The 18813-nt window shown below is 34.9% G+C and overlaps 1 protein-coding gene across 2 annotated transcripts; it reads left to right on the top strand.

The window, feature by feature from the left end:
• The first annotated feature begins 8601 nt into the window (after window positions 1–8601).
• Window positions 8602–17324, top strand: aqp4 (aquaporin 4). 2 transcript variants are annotated; one of them, XM_042746959.1, is made up of 5 exons: window positions 8602–8750; window positions 11318–11738; window positions 12198–12362; window positions 13582–13662; window positions 15919–17324. In XM_042746959.1, exons 1-5 carry the CDS (start codon window positions 8719–8721, stop codon window positions 16189–16191), a joined length of 972 nt encoding a protein of 323 aa, XP_042602893.1. In that variant the 5' UTR covers window positions 8602–8718; the 3' UTR covers window positions 16192–17324. The 2 variants fall into 2 exon arrangements, with proteins under 2 accessions (XP_042602893.1, XP_042602892.1); XM_042746958.1 differs by lacking the exon at window positions 8602–8750 and adding an exon at window positions 9157–9688.
• Window positions 17325–18813: the final 1489 nt, after the last annotated feature.

Below are 18813 nucleotides of genomic sequence, written 5' to 3' on the forward strand. Positions count from 1 at the left end.
ATCCTCCCACTCTCCTGATCCCTTCTCTTTAGATGCCTGTCTTTTTTGCTTAAAGTCATTATAGTTCAGTCAAAATCTTTCTTTCTTTCTTTCTTTCTTTCTTTCTTTCTTTCTTTCTATGTCTCTCTCTCGCTCTCGTTATCTCTGGCCCTCCTACAGACTTCCTCTTCCTTTCCTATTAGTGTCGCTCTGTAGCCTAGCAACGGACAGGCTGTTTAATCAACAGACAGATTCAGTGATGATGAAACTCTGAAATAGGACAGGCTCCTTGAAATGTCTCTCTGTCTCTATACAGATATGAGTGCACTTTTTTGCCCTAGTTAAACATTGATATGTGTATTGCGAGTGCCACGAGAGCAGGGAGAGGACAGCGTAATGAGCAAACAAACAAAAACAACATAAACGTTGCACGATTTGTGTAATATTTTGTCAGGTCTAGTAGGTAAAATCCACAAAATGAGTCATTTGTGATTGTGTCACAATCACACATATACTAGCTTGTGTTGTGCTGTTCTTTCTGGCCAGCAATTTATGTTATTCCTGAAACGTCTGAACATATTTTCCTTGAATGAGATTTAACTTTAACTGCCTGCTGCCTGTTCTGCGCTTCACCTCCATGGACAATCTCAGTCGCGCTCGCTCTGTGAAGGAAAGCTCAAGAGTAAATGGTTATCATTTAATTGAGGCTGTTTCTCTTTATTTTCCCTCCTCTTTCTGTCCTCTGTGAGCTTGACTGCAACAAATCAGGCTAGACTAGAGGAACACACACACAAACACACACACATGCACTGCTGGGTAAAATATAGTATTTAGAAAATATACACATTTAATTACTGCAGTGTCAAGAAGGAAGCCAAAGCGCTGATGACTCATTCTATTGGCCTGTTAAGATTATTGTAAAACACTATTTATGAAATGGAGTAGTCATGGTACCATAAACTTCAATACTGCCCAAACAAATAACACAAGATATCAAAACAGATTTTCACACCACAAAATCACAATTACTCTTTGATTATATATAAATAAGCAGTCCATGTTGCTCATTAGGATAAAGCGGCCCTGCACACACACACAAACACATTTCTCTCCAACCCAGAAGACATATATGTCTTATTTATTTACCTTTCACACACTAACTCCAGAGAATACGCACACATAAATGCAAATGCACAAAGACAAAGAGCTCCTCTATAATTTATTGTGGCATTTGTTTATTATTCAGAGTTTGGTCTTGACTCTGAAATGTTTTAGCCGTTATCTCGAAAGGTCCCTGAATCGTTTGAGGAATGTCGACAATGTGAGCTCTATGTGTATCTGTGCCTGTCAGTGTGTTTGTGTAGGATTGTGCGCCTCTGCACGCGTGTGTGTGTGTGTGTGTGTTCATCTCTACCGTTCTGTGTCAGTGGTAAAGTGTGCTACTGCTCTCTGGAGGTTGCTGTGAGCAGTTCTGACTGAAGTCTTCATAATAAAAGTGTGTTATACTCTGTTGTCACTAGGGGCCGCTGTAGAGCATCAATAAAGCCTCTGGCTATTTCTTGCTTTGTTTGTAGGCTTTTTTTTTTTTTTTGCAGGAAAGAAAGTGTGTCACTTTAAGTCAGTGTGACAAATGATTAGTACAGGCTTTTCAAAGCACAGAAAGAATGGATTTTATCTCATATTTATTAGTATTCTTTCTGTTCCTTTCAAACAGACTCTTTCAGTCGTCTGTCCTACTTCACATTTAAACCCTGAGGACAGAGACGCTACTGCTTATTGTCCCAATAGAGACGCTACTGCTTATTGTCTCTGTGTTCCCTGCTGTGGCTCACTGTGTGGCATTCTCAACAAATCAGAGCATTGTCATACTTCACTTCCTCCGCATGCATGAACACACAAATGCACAAACACATTTTATGTCAGGAACCCTGCTGAAAAACGCATCTAAACTAGTTAAAGCTGGTTTGCTGGTCTTAGCTGGTGTGTTGGCTAGTTTAGAGGGGTTTTAGGCACTTTTAGACATCATAAGCATCCAGCTTTAACCTGCAAAGACTTGCTTATACCGTTGTGAAAAATAATTGTAATAATTAATTCATTGTACTGATTGTGCACTTGTAGTGTATTTTATATCTTAAAAAGTATATATTTAAAATATGGTGTACTTGCAAATAATATATGCGATCCTGGAGCACAAAACCAGTCATAAGTAGCACAGGTATATTTGTAGCAATAGCCAAAAATACATTGTATGGGTCAAACTTATTGATTTTTATTTTATACCAAAAATCATTAGGATATTAGTAGGATATCATGTTCCATGAAGATATTTTGTACATTTCCTACTGTAAATATATCAAAACTTTATTTTTGATTAGTAGTATAACAACTTTAAAATATGGACAACTTTAAAGGCAATTTTTTTTTTTTTTTTTTTTTTGCACCCTTAGATTCAAGATTTTTAAATAGTTGTATCTCGGCCAAATATTGTCCTATCCAAACAAACAATACATCAATGGAAAGCTAATGTATGCATCTCATTTTATAAAAAATGACCCTTATGACTGGTTTTGTGGTCCAGGGTCACATATTAATCATGAAATATTTGGCTACTTATGTGTACTTAAAACACTTTCATGATTCAGTTTTATTTTAGATACATTTTAAATCATTGTTTTTGTTAATATTTTACTGTGCTTTAAAGAAGTAAACTTATTTTGATGTGTTGACTAACATACTAAAGCACATGGAAACTACTTGATTGTAATTTTAACTGTAGTATGTTATTTGATATTACATTTAAAGTTAATATAATTTAAATGTACTAAATCGCCAATTCATCATTACAAATGTGACATACAAGTTTCAATTGAAATGGAAATGATATTTAAGTATATTTTAATATAAATGCTTTTCATCACATTCACCAGTACACGTTTTAAAGACAATTGAAGTCATTTTGAAATTACATATAAAAATGTACTTAATTCTTAATTGATCGATCAAAAAGGTCAAACAGCTTAATGCATCTAATATATATTTAAACTATAATTATAATTATAGCATTTTATTGCAATGAACACCAGTAATTAAGTGTACTAAGTGCCTGAAAGGATTATATTGAGTTCACACTTAAATATGTTTTTGTAAGTGTATTATTTCTGTAATAAGTATTCTTCTATGTTAAAGTGTACTTCTTTTTCACAAAATTAAGCTGGTTTAAAATGTTTTTTATTAAGCACATGAGTTTGTTGTGCAGTCATGTGTTTCATTGCTTTGATAACACTTTGCATCTTCTGTTATATCTGTGACACGGTGATGCTGAAATATAAAAGTGAATTAATTGGTGAATTCAGTTTCAGTGCATCAACTGAACTGCTATGGAATGCATCCCAACTCCGCAATCTGCTCAGACATCTTGTTTTGAAATCTCTGAGATGAACACAAAGAGAGCGAGACAGAGAGAGTGTTGATTGAGCGGATCAGATGAGCTGTGTTGTGGCAGTTAGTTCCAGCCAGGTGGTCTTCTGATGGATATGACACCCCCTACAGAGTGCCAACCTACCTCTGTGTCTAAAAATAATGCTGCTGCAGATCAAAACCAGTTCTGGACATCACGGTAAAAATAATCTAAAAGGCAGTGATAAAGAGTCCTTTAAACCTCTTCAGCTATTATCAGAGGTTGGCTTTAGCAGTGTTGACCAGTTTTTTACTCATTGTAATTTGAAAATAAATAAGAAGCAATTAATTTCAAAATCTCAAAAATGACATCTCAAAATGTTTAATAGAGAGGAAAAATTGAATAAAATAAGCTTATTATTAATAATACAATTGTTTCATTTATTTTCTCTCACGCCAAAAACTAACCCATTTTACAAATGAAGCAAAATGTAATGAATTTTGCTTCTGACAACTGCTTATTTAAATAGTATTTAACACTATCTCTCTGACGTATTTTGAACCAGAAGAAAATTATAATAATTATAAACAAAGGCTCATTTTTACAGTCTGTGAAGATGTGTTTCCACAGTTATTAACATCATAAAACATTTCATAAATTTCTTTTTTTTTATTTTTTATAATGAAATAAAAAAGTACTTTTATAACTCCATGTGTTTTCCTACCTTGGCATTAAATTACTAATAAAAAAAGATAAGGACATGATGGTAAATTTGACATCTTTCTCTCTTTTGACCAATGTAATTAATCTCTCTATATTTTTTTCCTCTTTTGTAGAGCACTTTTTTTCTAATGGGTCAAATGAGAATGCAAAAAAATATATATATTTATTTTAGTTTACATAGATGTTTCCCAAATATGAGAACTATTAGAATTGTGAAACTAGAAGAAATGTGAAAATGTTTCCTTACGAATCCTTACCGATTCTTCTTTAACGATAGTATTATTTTTACAATTTCAGTATTTTTTTAGTGTTTATTTTAGTATTATTTGTAATAAAGGTTGTTTTTCATAAATAACTACTCAGTTATAGTAGAGAGAAAAAATAGAAAATATTCATAGTGTGGGAGAACGCAATATGGAGAAATAACAAAAGATGTACCATCTCAGTCATTTAAATACCTAAACAGGCATTTAATTCTCACAAACAAAACATTTCATGTTTTGGAGGCCCATGTTATTTCCTTCTAATTAGTTTGCAATTCATCATCAGCCCACTGCCATGGGATCAAAGGGAGTTTCTTCCATTTCCCTTAAGGCAAGGTACATTTCCTGTTAGAGTCAAGATTCAAGTCTAATAGCTCAACAGTGGATTATAATGTATTGCACCATAATGCTCCAGCCAAGTGTCCATTACTATTTCTGTCAAGTCCTGTGGCAGATTGGATGTTAGATGTTTTAGATGTGTTCACGGTTTTGACGTCACCTGCTTGTTCTGGTGCTGCTCTGGGACACTGGGAGTGAGTGAGTAAACACACACACTTGCACACACTGTTCTCACAATGCTACATGTCCATGAATAGAGTGTGATGTTCTACGAACACACAGCCAGATCCACTGTGAAGTGATACTATTGTAGACCATCGAGTGGAAATGTTGCAAAATGTACAAACTGTAACAAAATGCTTTCTACCACTGCATATATTCAATGTGCAATTATATGAAACTCAAAACCCAACACAATCTCATGGCAATTTGTAACTATTTTTTATGTTTTGAAAAATCGGTGCTAATTCTTATGAAATTGTATGATCGCATCTGCTTACACTAACGGTTATGTTTAGGTTTGGACCTTCAAATTTACTTAAAAAAAAATAATATGGTTTCATATGATATAAGTAGTACAAATTCATAAAAAATCACCACCTTAGGTTTTCTCATGAGATCGGGTCGTGTAAAAACCTGTTGATCTGGAAGATGGATAATTAGCCCTAATATCTGCGGTGTAAAGTATTTGAGGAAATGTTATTAGTTACTATATTTTGTTATTAGCAACATTTACTCTCTACTTGACTACATTTTAAAATAAGTATGTGTACTCTTTACTCCACTAATTTATAATAAGTAATACTCATTACATTTTGCATGGCACCTAACTTTTTATGCAGCAGTTTATTTCAAAAGAGATAATTTTGCCATACAGGGTATTGACAGTATTAGCGCTTATGAGTTTTGCCCTTATGGATAGTTTTCAGGTACGCTTTACAACTCTGCCTAACATTTCATTGAGTATTTAAATATCTTTAAAGGAATATCACAAAAATACCACACTTTTCTTCAGCAAGCAAATAGAAAGTCTGAATTCATTCATGTCGGTTTTTATTTGCTTTTATTGAAATTCCTCTCTAAATTTTCCTTTGTGCTTTTGCTTTTAATGCATGTGGTTTCTCTTTTAAGAAAATAAACTAAATTAAATTATCTGGCATCAATTTGTTTTCCGTGTACTTTTCCCATACAAGAAAACGAAATGTTTCCACTTCACCAGTAAGCCCTGATTTATTTTTTCCTTTCTGATCTATTTCTCTACTATGCATAACTCCCAGAATAGACATAAGCAGATGAAGGCAAATCTGACCATCAGAAAAGAAATATTTCCACTCTGTGAGTCTCTGTTGTGTCTTTTCCTGAAGCTCTGAACTGCGTTATTATTTAACAGCAGAATGCTATTCATTCATGTGTGTAATTACACCATACTGATCAAGGGAGGATTTTCACATATGGGAAACACACACATACACACATCTCCCATCTTCTGCCCCCCCCCAAAGTCCATCACAAATTACAACACAAAGACAAAACTGCATAATTACTTTACAGTGCTTAATCTGGCCTGTGTTTTTGGCTTTAGTTTAGATCAGTGGTGCTGTGATAGATACCAGTGTGTATTTAGGTGCATTTGTTTTCTCACAACTTGGATTGAGTCTGAATATTATCAGGGATGACTTTTAATGATGTAATAATCCATCTGCCATAATGCAAGAGAGCATATGCTTGAACAATTCAGAGAGGGAAGGAGAGAGAGAGTGCAGAGTTAGTTAATTGTTCATCATTACTGCAGGACAAACATGGATCCTGGCAGAACCTGCATGGAAATCCTGTTTACTCTTGTGTCTAAAACACACACACACACACACACACACACACATATACACAATGAGGAATTGTTTCTGAGTCTTCTGCTAATGAGCACATCAAGTGCTGAGATTAGATAACACATTCACACACTGCCTGTAAAATACAGCAATAAAATTCCATTATTTACTCGACGGATGTCCCAGTGAATGTTCACGCATGTTCATATAAGCCTGCCAATCACAGAAAAGAGTATTAAACAGCTGCTTTCCACACTACAATGGCAATTCTTCTGGCATCTCTCCAACACCTTAAATCCTTCCGCATTTTCTGCACCGGCTTTTCCTCTCTCCAAAGGCTTTTTAAAAAAACTGTTTAAACAAATACAGTCAACCTCAACCAGGAAATCCATTGGATCCTGACAGACAGGCAGACGCTGAATTTTTCTGCAAATGAACAACAGCTATTCACATACACCACTCCTTTAGAGTCACCTGTTTAGTCGATCAATATGTGATGCATCTAACAACTTCATGTGTTGAGGACTTAGCAGAAAGACTCAAGTGGAAGGTATTCTTCACTTTCCAGACACTCTTCAGACTGTGGCACTGTGAGGTTATAGCACTCTGAGGTGTTGTGGTTGGAAATGGACTGGTGCTTTGTGTCTGAACTGTGATTGAAGGTCTGAAGTGGTTACAACTGACTCTAGGCACAAGAACCAAATCTAAGAGCTTTTTTCATCCTCAGGGGACACGTCTAATACATAGCCTGGGTACCGCGCAATGCATTGTACAAAATCCTTGTATCATCTACAGGACTGGACTGGATGCCTCAGAGGTTGAGTCAAATTCACATGGCCTGAGATGTTGCATAGGCTGAATTTACTAATTTGGATGGACCTTTAAAAACTCATTTGAAAATGAAAGAATTATGTTGTAATAACTGACTGATTATTTTCAGGTGTGGAAGGCTGTAGTGTGTGACCTGCAGCTGACCTCATCTGTGAGTGTTGACAAGGTGCTGAATTGGCACATTAGGCAATACACTATCCAACCCAAACTGACATAAAGTCTATGTTTCCTAACATCTATCCAAAGTATAAGTAAAATGTCTTATCAGAGATGGGGTTTTCTGTCAGCACTGTAAATACTGTAAATGATGTAAGAATACAAAACCGCTGCAGAATGGCAACTACAGTAGTGGACTTATTTGCAATTAAAATAGTGCTATTATTAAATTGAACTGGATAAAACAATGAAAACATTGAAGGCATTTGTATTATTACAAAAAGGTTCTATTTCTAGCAAAGAATCCTGAAAAAAAAACATGGTTTCCACAATATTAATCAGCACAACTGTTTTAAACATTGATATACAATCATAATATTAGAATGATTTCTGATTACCAAATCATCATATTATCAGGATCATGTGACACTTCAGACTGTAGTAATGGCTGCTGAAAATTCAGCTTTACCAGCATAGGAATACATTTGATTGTATTCTGATCAAATTAAGTTGGTGAGCATAAGAGACTTCTTTCAAAAACATTTGAAATTTACCAAATGACACCTTCATTCGTTTAGATATAAAGCTCATGTGACATTTTACATGCAAATTAGAAATTAACGTTAAGTAGATTATCACAGAGAATGTAATCACATCTCTTTAGCTTGTTGACCTTTGACAATATTTCAGATTAAAACTTTAAATATGACTAATAGGTTTACCAGTATAATTCATTATGTGATTATAAGGATAAAGGGAAAGGGAAATTGATTCTTAACAATTCTTAATAATAATATAATGCTGTACTGAAAATCCTGACAGACAGACAGACAGATAGACAGATAGATGGATAGATAGATAGATAGATAGATAGATAGATAGATAGATAGATAGATAGATAGATAGATAGATAGATAGATAGATAGATAGATAGATAGATAGATAGATAGATAGATAGATAGATAGATAGATAGATAGATAGATAGATAGATAGGGCCTCTAATGGCCTATAACTGTGTGGTGTGTGACACAATGAGGCTTGAGTTGTGTAAGACGTGTCTCTGGTCTTGTCAGTGCTGTCAGATCAGTTGTACAGCTTCATATCTCTGTGCTGTGGTCTCTCAGCTCTGATTTGACCATGAAGAGCAAGTAACACGACACTGAGAGAGAAGCACTCTGAGCTGCCAGTCAGTCTGAGGAAGGAATGACAAGCTGTGGAGCCCTGGACAGATTCAGGTGAGCTCAAGAGGAAATGTGCTATAGGTATTCCCATGATTATTATTGTATGTTACAGTTGTCACTATTGTATTTGTTCAGCTGGTTGGTTTAGTGGTACAGTCTGTATTATGAACACCTAATAAATGATTAGAAAAATATGTTCATCACTGAAAAAAAAAACATTGTATTTACTATGAAACTATTTTCACTAAAATAAAATTGTAAAACGTACGCCTAGCTTTCAATTATTATTATTATTTTATTTTATTTTTTGATAGTGTTTATGTATAAAAATGAATAGACTGTGCTTGATCTGATCTCTTTTAATATTGCATTGGTGAAGAAATTTTATAAACTGGTTTAGAAGCTTGCAATTTTATATAGCTTATAAATTTATATAGGCTAATATAGATTTGAAAATAGCAATGTCTGGCCAGTTTATAAATAATGGAAATGTTTTATTATGAGCTCTCTGGTTAGGTATAAGGTTCAAACACAAGTCCCTATAGATCAAAGATAAATAAAGATTATTAGATATAAATATAGGGAGTGTGAAATGTCATCATATGAAATGTCATATGAGCTGGGCTTACAAGTTCAGCCCATTTTATCATATTCATCGATTACTGTTTGACACATATTAACAAAAGCACTATGCAAAGACAAAGCAATAGTTAAGGCTGTCGTGTTCACTGAACTGGTTTTGATCAGAACACGGGGGAGACGCGTGTGTGTGAATCAGAGGGAGGAGATGCTGAACACTCAGACCCACACACATATTGATCGTTACAAGAGGGCGCGCTGTAATAGATCATCACGCCTACAGCGGGATCCTGTGCTTTAAATGTCTTGAGGTGAATGAGGTCGACGATCTCCCACTGAAAGGATGCTTGTTCAGGGATGAGAAAAGCGTTATCGCAGGTCTCGGTTCCGAACAGAAGTTGTGGCTTTCTTCGGTAAGTTTGTCGATTTTGGCTTTGAAAGAAAGTTGTGCTTGTAAAGTGATGTTTGTGTTCTTCCAGCACACGGGGTTAAATGTTCACTGACGTTCACCTGCCAGACAACATCCCTGATCTTCGAAATAATCTTTCATTTAGACATCATCTAGAGATTTTTTTAAACTGCGTTGTAGAATGTTTATGTATTATTATTTGACTTGTTCTGCATTTATTGCATAGATGCATCTTAAACCAGTTTAAACTGGTATGCTGGTCTTAGCTGGCGTCCTTGACTGGTCCGTAACAGGGAGTTTGCGTACTTTTTAGCTGGTCAAGCTAGTTTAAATATTTCTCCCCCAACTGGAATGTATATTAATATTAGAAATTCTTCCAAAAGTCTTAAAAGCTTCTGAATCTTCTACGATATGGTTAAATTGCCTTTGATGACAGTGGTGGGTAATACAAAATTGTGAAAGTTTTGCAATAGTAACATTTATAAAATAAATAAATAAATATATATATATTTTTGTTAGAAACTCTGCTTGCCATGGTAATTTTTTGTAAATGCCTAATAAAACATTCTTATATTACATATAACTCAATAAACACTAGTTCATTTTGATCTTTCTTTTGTTCATTTTATACTGTCACTTTAATTAGTGTTGCTAATGATGTCTAAATTGCTTCTATCTGCGTTTTTCTGATGTATACTGAACAGCTGCTGTATGGTTAATAATAGATCCACTTTGTTTATGACTCTGGAATTTTTCTTTCTGGAATGTAAGGAAACTGAGGCCACTCTAATTGGATGAATTTCCACTTGGAAGGAGCGCACAGATTAACTGCATGAAGAGACACTTTAAAACCATGCAGATAGAGAGAAAAAAAACACTATTACAATCTTTTATAATAAATAATGGATGATTGAAAATAGTTTTCCTGTGTATTTTTCTCTCTTGTGCATATTCTCACTCACTTGTTATCAACAAATGCAATAATCTCTTGTCCTAGGGGGAATAAAAACCTTAAAGTTTTAGGATTTTGAAACTTTTAAAAGAAAGATTCTGACATGAAATGTTGAAAAATTATGTCAGATACTGCACTGTTCTTATAAGTCAAATAAATAAATTTGTGACACTGACCATGCAACTCTTTGTACGGATGGTCAGAAGCATAAGATGCCCATTGGATAATTTAAAATCATGCTGGATCTTATAATCATCATGGTTTATATGTGGCTTATCATCATTATGTGATGATAAGGATGGAAATTGATTCTTAATTTAAGAGGTGAATGCTTTACGTATTACGATGCTGTATTGTGTCTGCTGCTGCTGTCGTTGATAACAATGTTGATTACAAAAAATGGAATATATTTGTGTTTTTATACCAGTATGATACAACATAATCCTATTCAAATCTATCTAATAAAGGAATTATGGCATAAGTAATCTAAAAGTACTCAAATAGATTAATCTATTAGATTGTATAACTAAAATTTTTGCCATGAAATTTGACTACAGTTTGTAAGCAATCTACCCAGCATTGCAGACATAATTTGTATTTAAAACAAAATTGCCAAAAAAATGCAAAATAGAAGCATTTTTACTCATGGTCTTATATATGCTCTCATTTTTGTTCCTTTAAGAGGTGTGTGTCGTCTTGCTCATGCAATAACAGCATCATGGCAGCCTTCAAAGGTGTGTGGACTCAGGAATTCTGGCGAGCGGTTTCAGGGGAGTTTTTAGCCATGATAATATTTGTACTGCTCAGTTTGGGGTCCACCATCAACTGGGCAGCAACACAGGAGAACCCTCCGCCTCCCGACCTCGTCCTCATCTCTCTCTGCTTTGGTTTATCCATCGCAACCCTCGTCCAGTGTTTTGGGCACATCAGCGGTGCCCACATTAACCCGGCTGTCACTGTGGCGATGGTTGCTACACGGAAGCTGAGTCTGGCAAAGGGTGTGTTTTATTTGTTGGCACAGTGTCTGGGGGCAGTGGTGGGGGCGGCTGTCTTGTATGGAGTGACACCAGCATCAGTGAGAGGAGGAATGGGAGTGACTTCAGTGAGTATGTTTAATCATAGGGATAGTTTACCCAAAAATAAAAATTCTGTCATTAATTACTCACATTTTGTCATTCCTTTCTTCCTGTGGGACACAAAAGTCAGTAGGGTCCAGTGTTGTTTTGGACCCCATTGACTTTAATTGTATCAGACAAACTACAAAACATCTTCTTTTGTGTTCCACAGCAGAAAAAGTCATACAGAATGACATGAGGGTGAGTAAATGATGACCGAATTTTCATTTTTGGGTGAACTATCCCTTTAAGATTTGATTAGAAGTTTACACATAATTAAACTCATTAGGAAAGCACTCAATAGCCCAAATTAAGCATGTCACATTAGTGAGACCCCTAAAAATTTTAATTGGTAGGGGCCTCCAGGAGAATAATTGAAAAACACTGTGCCGAGCAAGCAGTCGATGAAATTCACTCTACACATAACTCACTATCACCTCCTGCAGGTCAATGCTGAAATCTCCACCGGTCATGCAATTGTGATAGAGCTCATAATCACATTTGAGCTTGTCTTCACTGTCTTTGCCACCTGTGACCCCAAACGCAATGATCTCAAAGGTTCAGCAGCCCTGGCTATTGGGCTGTCAGTGTGCATCGGCCATCTGTTCGCTGTGAGTATTTTCTGTTTTGCACCAATAGAAAACAGTTGTGGAAAAGTGCATTGCTATACATGTCAGTTGCTTTCCAAGGCATGTTTCTAGTGAGCACTTTTTAACTATATGGAGATAATATTTTCAATCCTGCACTGTCAAGCACATTTTTAAGCAGTACTTGAAGATCTTTATCCTATAAAGATTAGCCTCTTGAGGTGTATCTGCTTAGTTCTCCTTTGGAGAATTTGTAGCCTAGCTGGGATCCCAAGTGATGGTGTTATTTCCATGCCAATAGTCCCAGCAGAATCTGCAGATGAGGTGTTTATATGAAAGCTCATTTGTGTTGCTAAGGATGTTGGCATGAGAGCGGGATGCCCTCTACGTGCCCTCATGTATTTAGGCCTGGCACTGGTACAAACACTTTTTCAGACCCTTTAGAGCAGATTTATGATTTAAAAAGGCAAACCGTAGTCACTCAGCGCACTCATTCTTCCTGTCTTTTTATGCTTCATCTTCTCTCATACCGTTTCTTTGCATTTCCGATTAGCAAAATGGATATTTCTGCAAAAATATAATGCTGCTTCTTGCAGGTTTCGCAATATTTTTGATGTGAAATTTCCAGTGAACACATGCATGTTCATGACTTATCACGAGAGGAAAAATTTTTTTAGTCACATCACATTTTTTTTATGGAAACGCCGTCATTTTGCAATCGTTTTTTCATTTATAAAATATCGCAAAAGTTTTGCACAAATCTGTAATGTAAATCCAGCTAGTGTTAACACAGGCAAATGTGTGATACACATTTTCTGAAGTAACAATGCCAATATAAACAATATAACCTGTTTCTAGTTTTATTGAGTGACAGGACTGCACAAGGTGCGCTACCAAGCAAGTTTACTATGTCAGAAAAGACACACATATGGAGCTGGTTGTGATGCAAATGTCAAAATGCATGAGTTTACAAAACATGGTATAAAAGTCTTTTGAACTCATAACATAGGATTTAGCAAGAAACCCCATGATATTAAGTCATATTAATTAGTAATCTGCACCATAATCATAATTTGTGCGAAAAGAGATAAAAGTTGTTAGTGTTTTACTGGCAGTAGTGTTCATTTCAGCTGGAAACTGCAATGAATTATAAATACTTTTTTGAGTTTTGGCTTGTTTTTCCAATGTTTCAAAATACATGTAAGTTCATAAAAGTGTAACGAGTTTTGTGTGTTTGTTTCAGATCCCGTATACTGGAGCCAGTATGAATCCAGCTCGCTCTTTTGGGCCTGCGGTCATCATGGCAAAATGGCAGGACCATTGGGTAAGATTTACACAATATCTTCTGCATGTAGATAAACCATGCTCATTAAGTTCTTGCTAATTCCTAGTGTGATATTTATGTGCATAAAGATTGAAGGTCAGCAAGGCCTTTAGAACTGTGGTTCTTAAAAGTGAAGCTGAAAAAAAAATAGATTCAGTGCCAAAACCTATTTAAGAAGAAAATTTTGGCTTTGTTTCACTTTTGCAAAGGAGACTGAACTATATTTGGAACAACAAGGTGTTTATCTCTGACCAAGCACAGACCTTTGGCATAAAGCTTGAAATACTGGCTTAATTAATTTTGAATATATCAGTGTATCTTTACAGTTCTTGGACTGCACTATAATCTTGATCCTGCTGTTGTACTGAATATCAGAAAGGTTGTGATTGCCAGTCCCCAGTGCATGTACTGCAGCTCTTTTGCTTGTGGGTTAAAATGTCATTCTGCTTGAAATATTGCACAGCAGTCAGAAACCAGACAGATGTGGCATTCAAAATAACACTGGTTGGTACATGACACTGGCTGGTGTGCTCCCTACATGCACATATGAGCGTTATGTATCATCATGAGTGGCGCGTCTGAGTGACTGCTGCTGTCATCACGTTTGATACAGGGTCTCCTCACTGGCGCTGTAACATTAGAAAGGTCAAAACATTTCTTTCATGCGGTGTTTACCGCACTTGCAGCAGGCGACACACGGTGCCCTTTTCAAAGTGTTGGTGTGAGTTTCATCAATGAAAGATTTTAGAGATTATGAATGAAAGAAATACATCAGGGTGAAGCCACACAAAGGCCAAAGTGGTATTGTTACACTAATGAAAGCTGCTGGTGATCATTATACTGTATGTATTATAGTTTGGAAATAATGAGATAAACCAAATGAACTGCATTTTTGGGCACAGGTTTTGCGCAGCGCTGTGCAAGGTTGTGAAGAGTAAACGTATCTGTCCTGTGCTATGCAGTGGGTCACACCCACTTCTATTTCTGTCATCACAGCAGTTAGTAATCCAGTTCTGGCACAGTTTTGAAGTCGATATCCTGGTCAACACTGATAACATGCATATATCAGATATATAATAGGATACATAAGAGTAGGACAGATTATTTACTGGGCTGAAATTGTAACAAAGGAAAGGAAAGGAAAGGCACTTTATACTGTAAAATTTACAAAATAATGCTGAGATTTAAACAAAATAATAATAATAATACACAGTGGAAATCATGTCTGAGTGAAAATGTTTCTGTTTTCTTAATTTTAATTTAATAAAATTTTCATTACAAGATTATAATATTACCATAATAATATGAGTGAAATGTTTGCATATTTAACTGAAATAATATTGAATAAAATATTGAATATTATATATTGATGAAGAATCTTTAATATTTCTTATTAATTTTACCTAATAACATTTTATTCAAAATGTACAATTTGAGTGAAAAGTTTAATTCATTGATTCATTAATGTAATAAATTCATAAAATGTCTTAAATATTACGTATTTGTGCAGAATCTTAAATATAATAAGTCTTATTCATTTTACATAACATTTATTTCTCACAATTTGAGTTAAACGTTTAATTCATTCATTCATTATAAAAATAACAATTATATATAAAGTATATAATAATAATATAATATATAATATAATTATGAATAGAGAAATCTTAAATATTATATACTGGAGCATAATTATAAATATATCTTATTAAATTTACATCATGACATTTCTTTGTCATGATGTCATGATGTGTCCTAAAGCTCACAATTTGAGTGAAAACTTTTATTTAATTTTATTTAATTTAAAATAAATTAGAAAAGAAATCTTAAATATTATATATTAGTGCAGAAGCTGAAATAATATTTATTTACATTTTTTGTTGTTGTTCTTGTAAAATCCCCAAACTCACAATATGAATAAAAAAAAAATAATGAATGCACTGAATTGTATTCAGTTAAAAGAAATTATTAAAAGAAAGCCTTAATATACTTTGAATCTGAAATATTTGTTATTCATTTTAAATCATAGCATTTCTTGACCTTTTTTTTCTAAATGGTTTAATTAACTATTAAATTAAATTAAAAGAATTTATTTATAAAAAAAAATCCTAATTCTATATTGGTACAGATTTTGAATATTTTTTTTTATACAGTATATATATACATTAGATAAATTAATGGTTTTGAATGTCATCTCTTTTAGACCCCACCGTGTTTTTGAACAAGAGTTATTGTATTTCTCTCTCTCTCTCTTAGGTATACTGGGTGGGCCCTTTAATAGGGGGCATCCTGGCTGCAGCTGTGTACGAATATCTATTCTGTCCCGACCCTGACCTGAAGCACCGCTATGCTGACGTCCTCTCCAAGAGCCCCTTCCAAATCGACCCGTATCGGGTGGTGGACACAGATTCGTACCCCAGCGATCAAGCTCAGCTCATGGCCAAGCAGGCAGCGATCAGAGTGCTGGACCTGGAGAGGACACAGAAGAAGGAGAGGGAGTCTGCTGGAGAGGTGCTGTCGTCTGTATGACTAGTGAGAGGCACTGAGGAGGAACAGCACAACACTCACAGCATTAATGAGCTCAAAGAGACAGATCTGATCTAGAGTCACACTGTGTGTTTGTGCACAGATCCTCTACAGAATGACTCACAACACTTGACTTTAATCATTAAGAATGAGCTACGAACCGCCTAATGGTCTCGCTTAAAACGCTCTTCCTTGTATGCCAGTCACAGGCCATAGATCTCATATCCAGTAGAATCCACTTTGAAGATTTTAGTCAGTCACTGAACATCCTTTAGCAGATGCACCTCATCGACTACTGAATCAATAACTAAATGGGATTCTCACATCTAAGCAAATGTAACGCTTTTGTTTGGTCTTCGGGTTATTACCTGGCAATCAGGGTTGAGATTAGATCATCACCATAATAATGCAGATCATTTTCCTTCTCAGTGCACTCTCTATGAATTAACCCCTTCTGTCCTTATCTTCTTCATTTCAAATCTAATGTTGTTTAGAGTATTTTACAGTTTTTTTTCTTTAAGGTTATGAATTTTGTATCTTTCAATGCTGCTGTCAGAAATCTATACAACTGCAATCTCTGAATGAGTTTCATTTTCTGTTTGAGCTGAAAATGCATGATTATGATTTTATTTCTGTCTTCACCATATCCCCTTTAAATCTAATGTTGTATTTTATATTTTATGTTTGTCTTTAAGGCCATTAATGTTATGTCTTTGAATGTTTTTAGCCCAAAATGCCGATTTTACTTGTTTAAAATCACTCATATTGTGTCCTCCCACCTTTACTTATTCTCATATTCTCGAGAAAACATGTAATCAATGAAAAATGTTAGTAGTGTTATGTTTTAGATTAATTTTTCTTGTAGGTTCAGAAGTTTTTTGTTTTTTGATACAATCAAGCATAATCACTGTCTCAGTTCTAACCTGTTATAAAATTATGTTATTTCAACCTTATTATTTAACTAATGTGTTGGATGCTTAAAGTTATCATGTTATGTATAATAAGTTTTTCATAATTATTTGAAAATGAATATTATATTATATTATATACTATATTATTAAAGAAAAGTAACTGGAATGTCTTATGGAAGCCGGTTTCACCCTCAACAGTTAAAAAATAAAGAGTTTCTATAGTAATTCTTGTTTGCGTTTACATCTCTTTACCAGCAGAGGGCAGCACATTCTTAAATTGCTGAAAATGCTGAAGCACATTTGTTAATGTTAGTGAGAAGCCCCAGATTTCTGCTGATATTGTTTCAGGGAGTGTTTAGCTCCTCTCTTCTCTGGTGAGTGATCAAACCAAGACTGTCTCGTAGAATGCAGAAGACACGCAGTTTGCATAGTCATTCTCCTTCTGCTTGCCTGTTTCACTTTTATAGCACTCCCTTTCTTTTACCCTACTTCCTGGAGCATGCAGAGTTTGTGTGTATTATGGTCATGAAAACTGGAATTTTTGTGAATTCACTGGTTAAAAAGTGCAGGAATCCTGTTGTGTATGTGTATAAATCAGAAAGGGAGGGAGTGAGGAAGTGAGCACTGTTTATATTTTTATTTATAATTAAGAAGGTGGTTAATCCCAAGGCTTTTGACTGTAACAGAGGCAGCCCCCCACTCTTCAATCCCTCCCTCAGCTATTTATGGAAATTTAAATCTTAATTGCTCCATTTAAATTAATTGGAGAAAGAAAAAACTCAGCAGTTAGTCTGTGCAAATATTTATTTTCCCATGTGACTACAAAGGAGATTCTCCATCATAACACACATAGAAAGCTACCCAAAGTACTGACTGCCAGCATCAAAGCCTTTTGGACTGAGTGTGCATTAATCCAACTTCACAGAATCACAAGTCATTACAGATATTAAACACCAAAACTAGTGATGAAAATTGCAAAAGCACAGTCAGTCATGTAGGCTGCTGCACACGTGAGAAACACACACACAAACATACATGTGTATGCACACACACACACATGCACACAAGTCTGATGCAGTGACAGTTGAAGCCAGGGCCAGAGGCTAAACACAATAAACAATCTGACAATGAATATTCATGCCTGCTCACACTGTGGTTTTGTGTAATATTAAGCAGCCCAATGCATATTCCTGGAGACAAATTAAAGTGATGGGCTGTGTGTAGAAGGTTGTGTCTACAACTTCAAGAATGACACTCTGATCTTCCTGATTGTATACACAGATCTAGGTTTAAGTGTTAAACACAGAGGCCTTCTTCTGCAAAACTTTCTGGCCTTTCTGGAAAGTCTCTTTGAGTGACTGAAATCACAAATAATAGTAAACAGGCATAAAATAATGTTATTACCTGATTTCATTATTTATTTATGTTTAGCTTTCTGTCTCTGGACAGGTGACCTCAACTGAACTTGTCTTTATGACTTTTACAATAAGAAGTTTTCATTAAATTGTGTTGAATAGTAAACAATGCAAAAGTAAATTGTATTGTAAATAAGTAAATTGTAGTAGCAAAAAAATAAAAATAGTAAATTGTATTGTTTATTCATAAATCTTATATCTGCTGCCAATAGTTCATTAACTTAACTTGTAGTGTATAGACACCGTGTTGAATTTACCGTAGTTGAAAATGAGACTGTGAGGAAGACTTAAAGATTTTA

Source organism: Cyprinus carpio, chromosome B20 (assembly GCF_018340385.1).
Source record: "Cyprinus carpio isolate SPL01 chromosome B20, ASM1834038v1, whole genome shotgun sequence".
Classification (NCBI taxonomy): Eukaryota; Metazoa; Chordata; class Actinopteri; order Cypriniformes; family Cyprinidae; genus Cyprinus; species Cyprinus carpio.

Excerpts from the sequence above, each read along its gene's own strand:
- aqp4 (XM_042746958.1), top strand. The coding sequence starts at position 9,633 with ATGAGAAAAGCGTTATCGCAGGTCTCGGTTCCGAACAGAAGTTGTGGC. Across the intron at positions 9,689-11,317 it reads AGAAGTTGTGGCTTTCTTCG|GAGGTGTGTGTCGTCTTGCT; the intron begins GTAAGTTTGTCG and ends TTGTTCCTTTAA. Across the intron at positions 13,663-15,918 it reads CAAAATGGCAGGACCATTGG|GTATACTGGGTGGGCCCTTT; the intron begins GTAAGATTTACA and ends TCTCTCTCTTAG.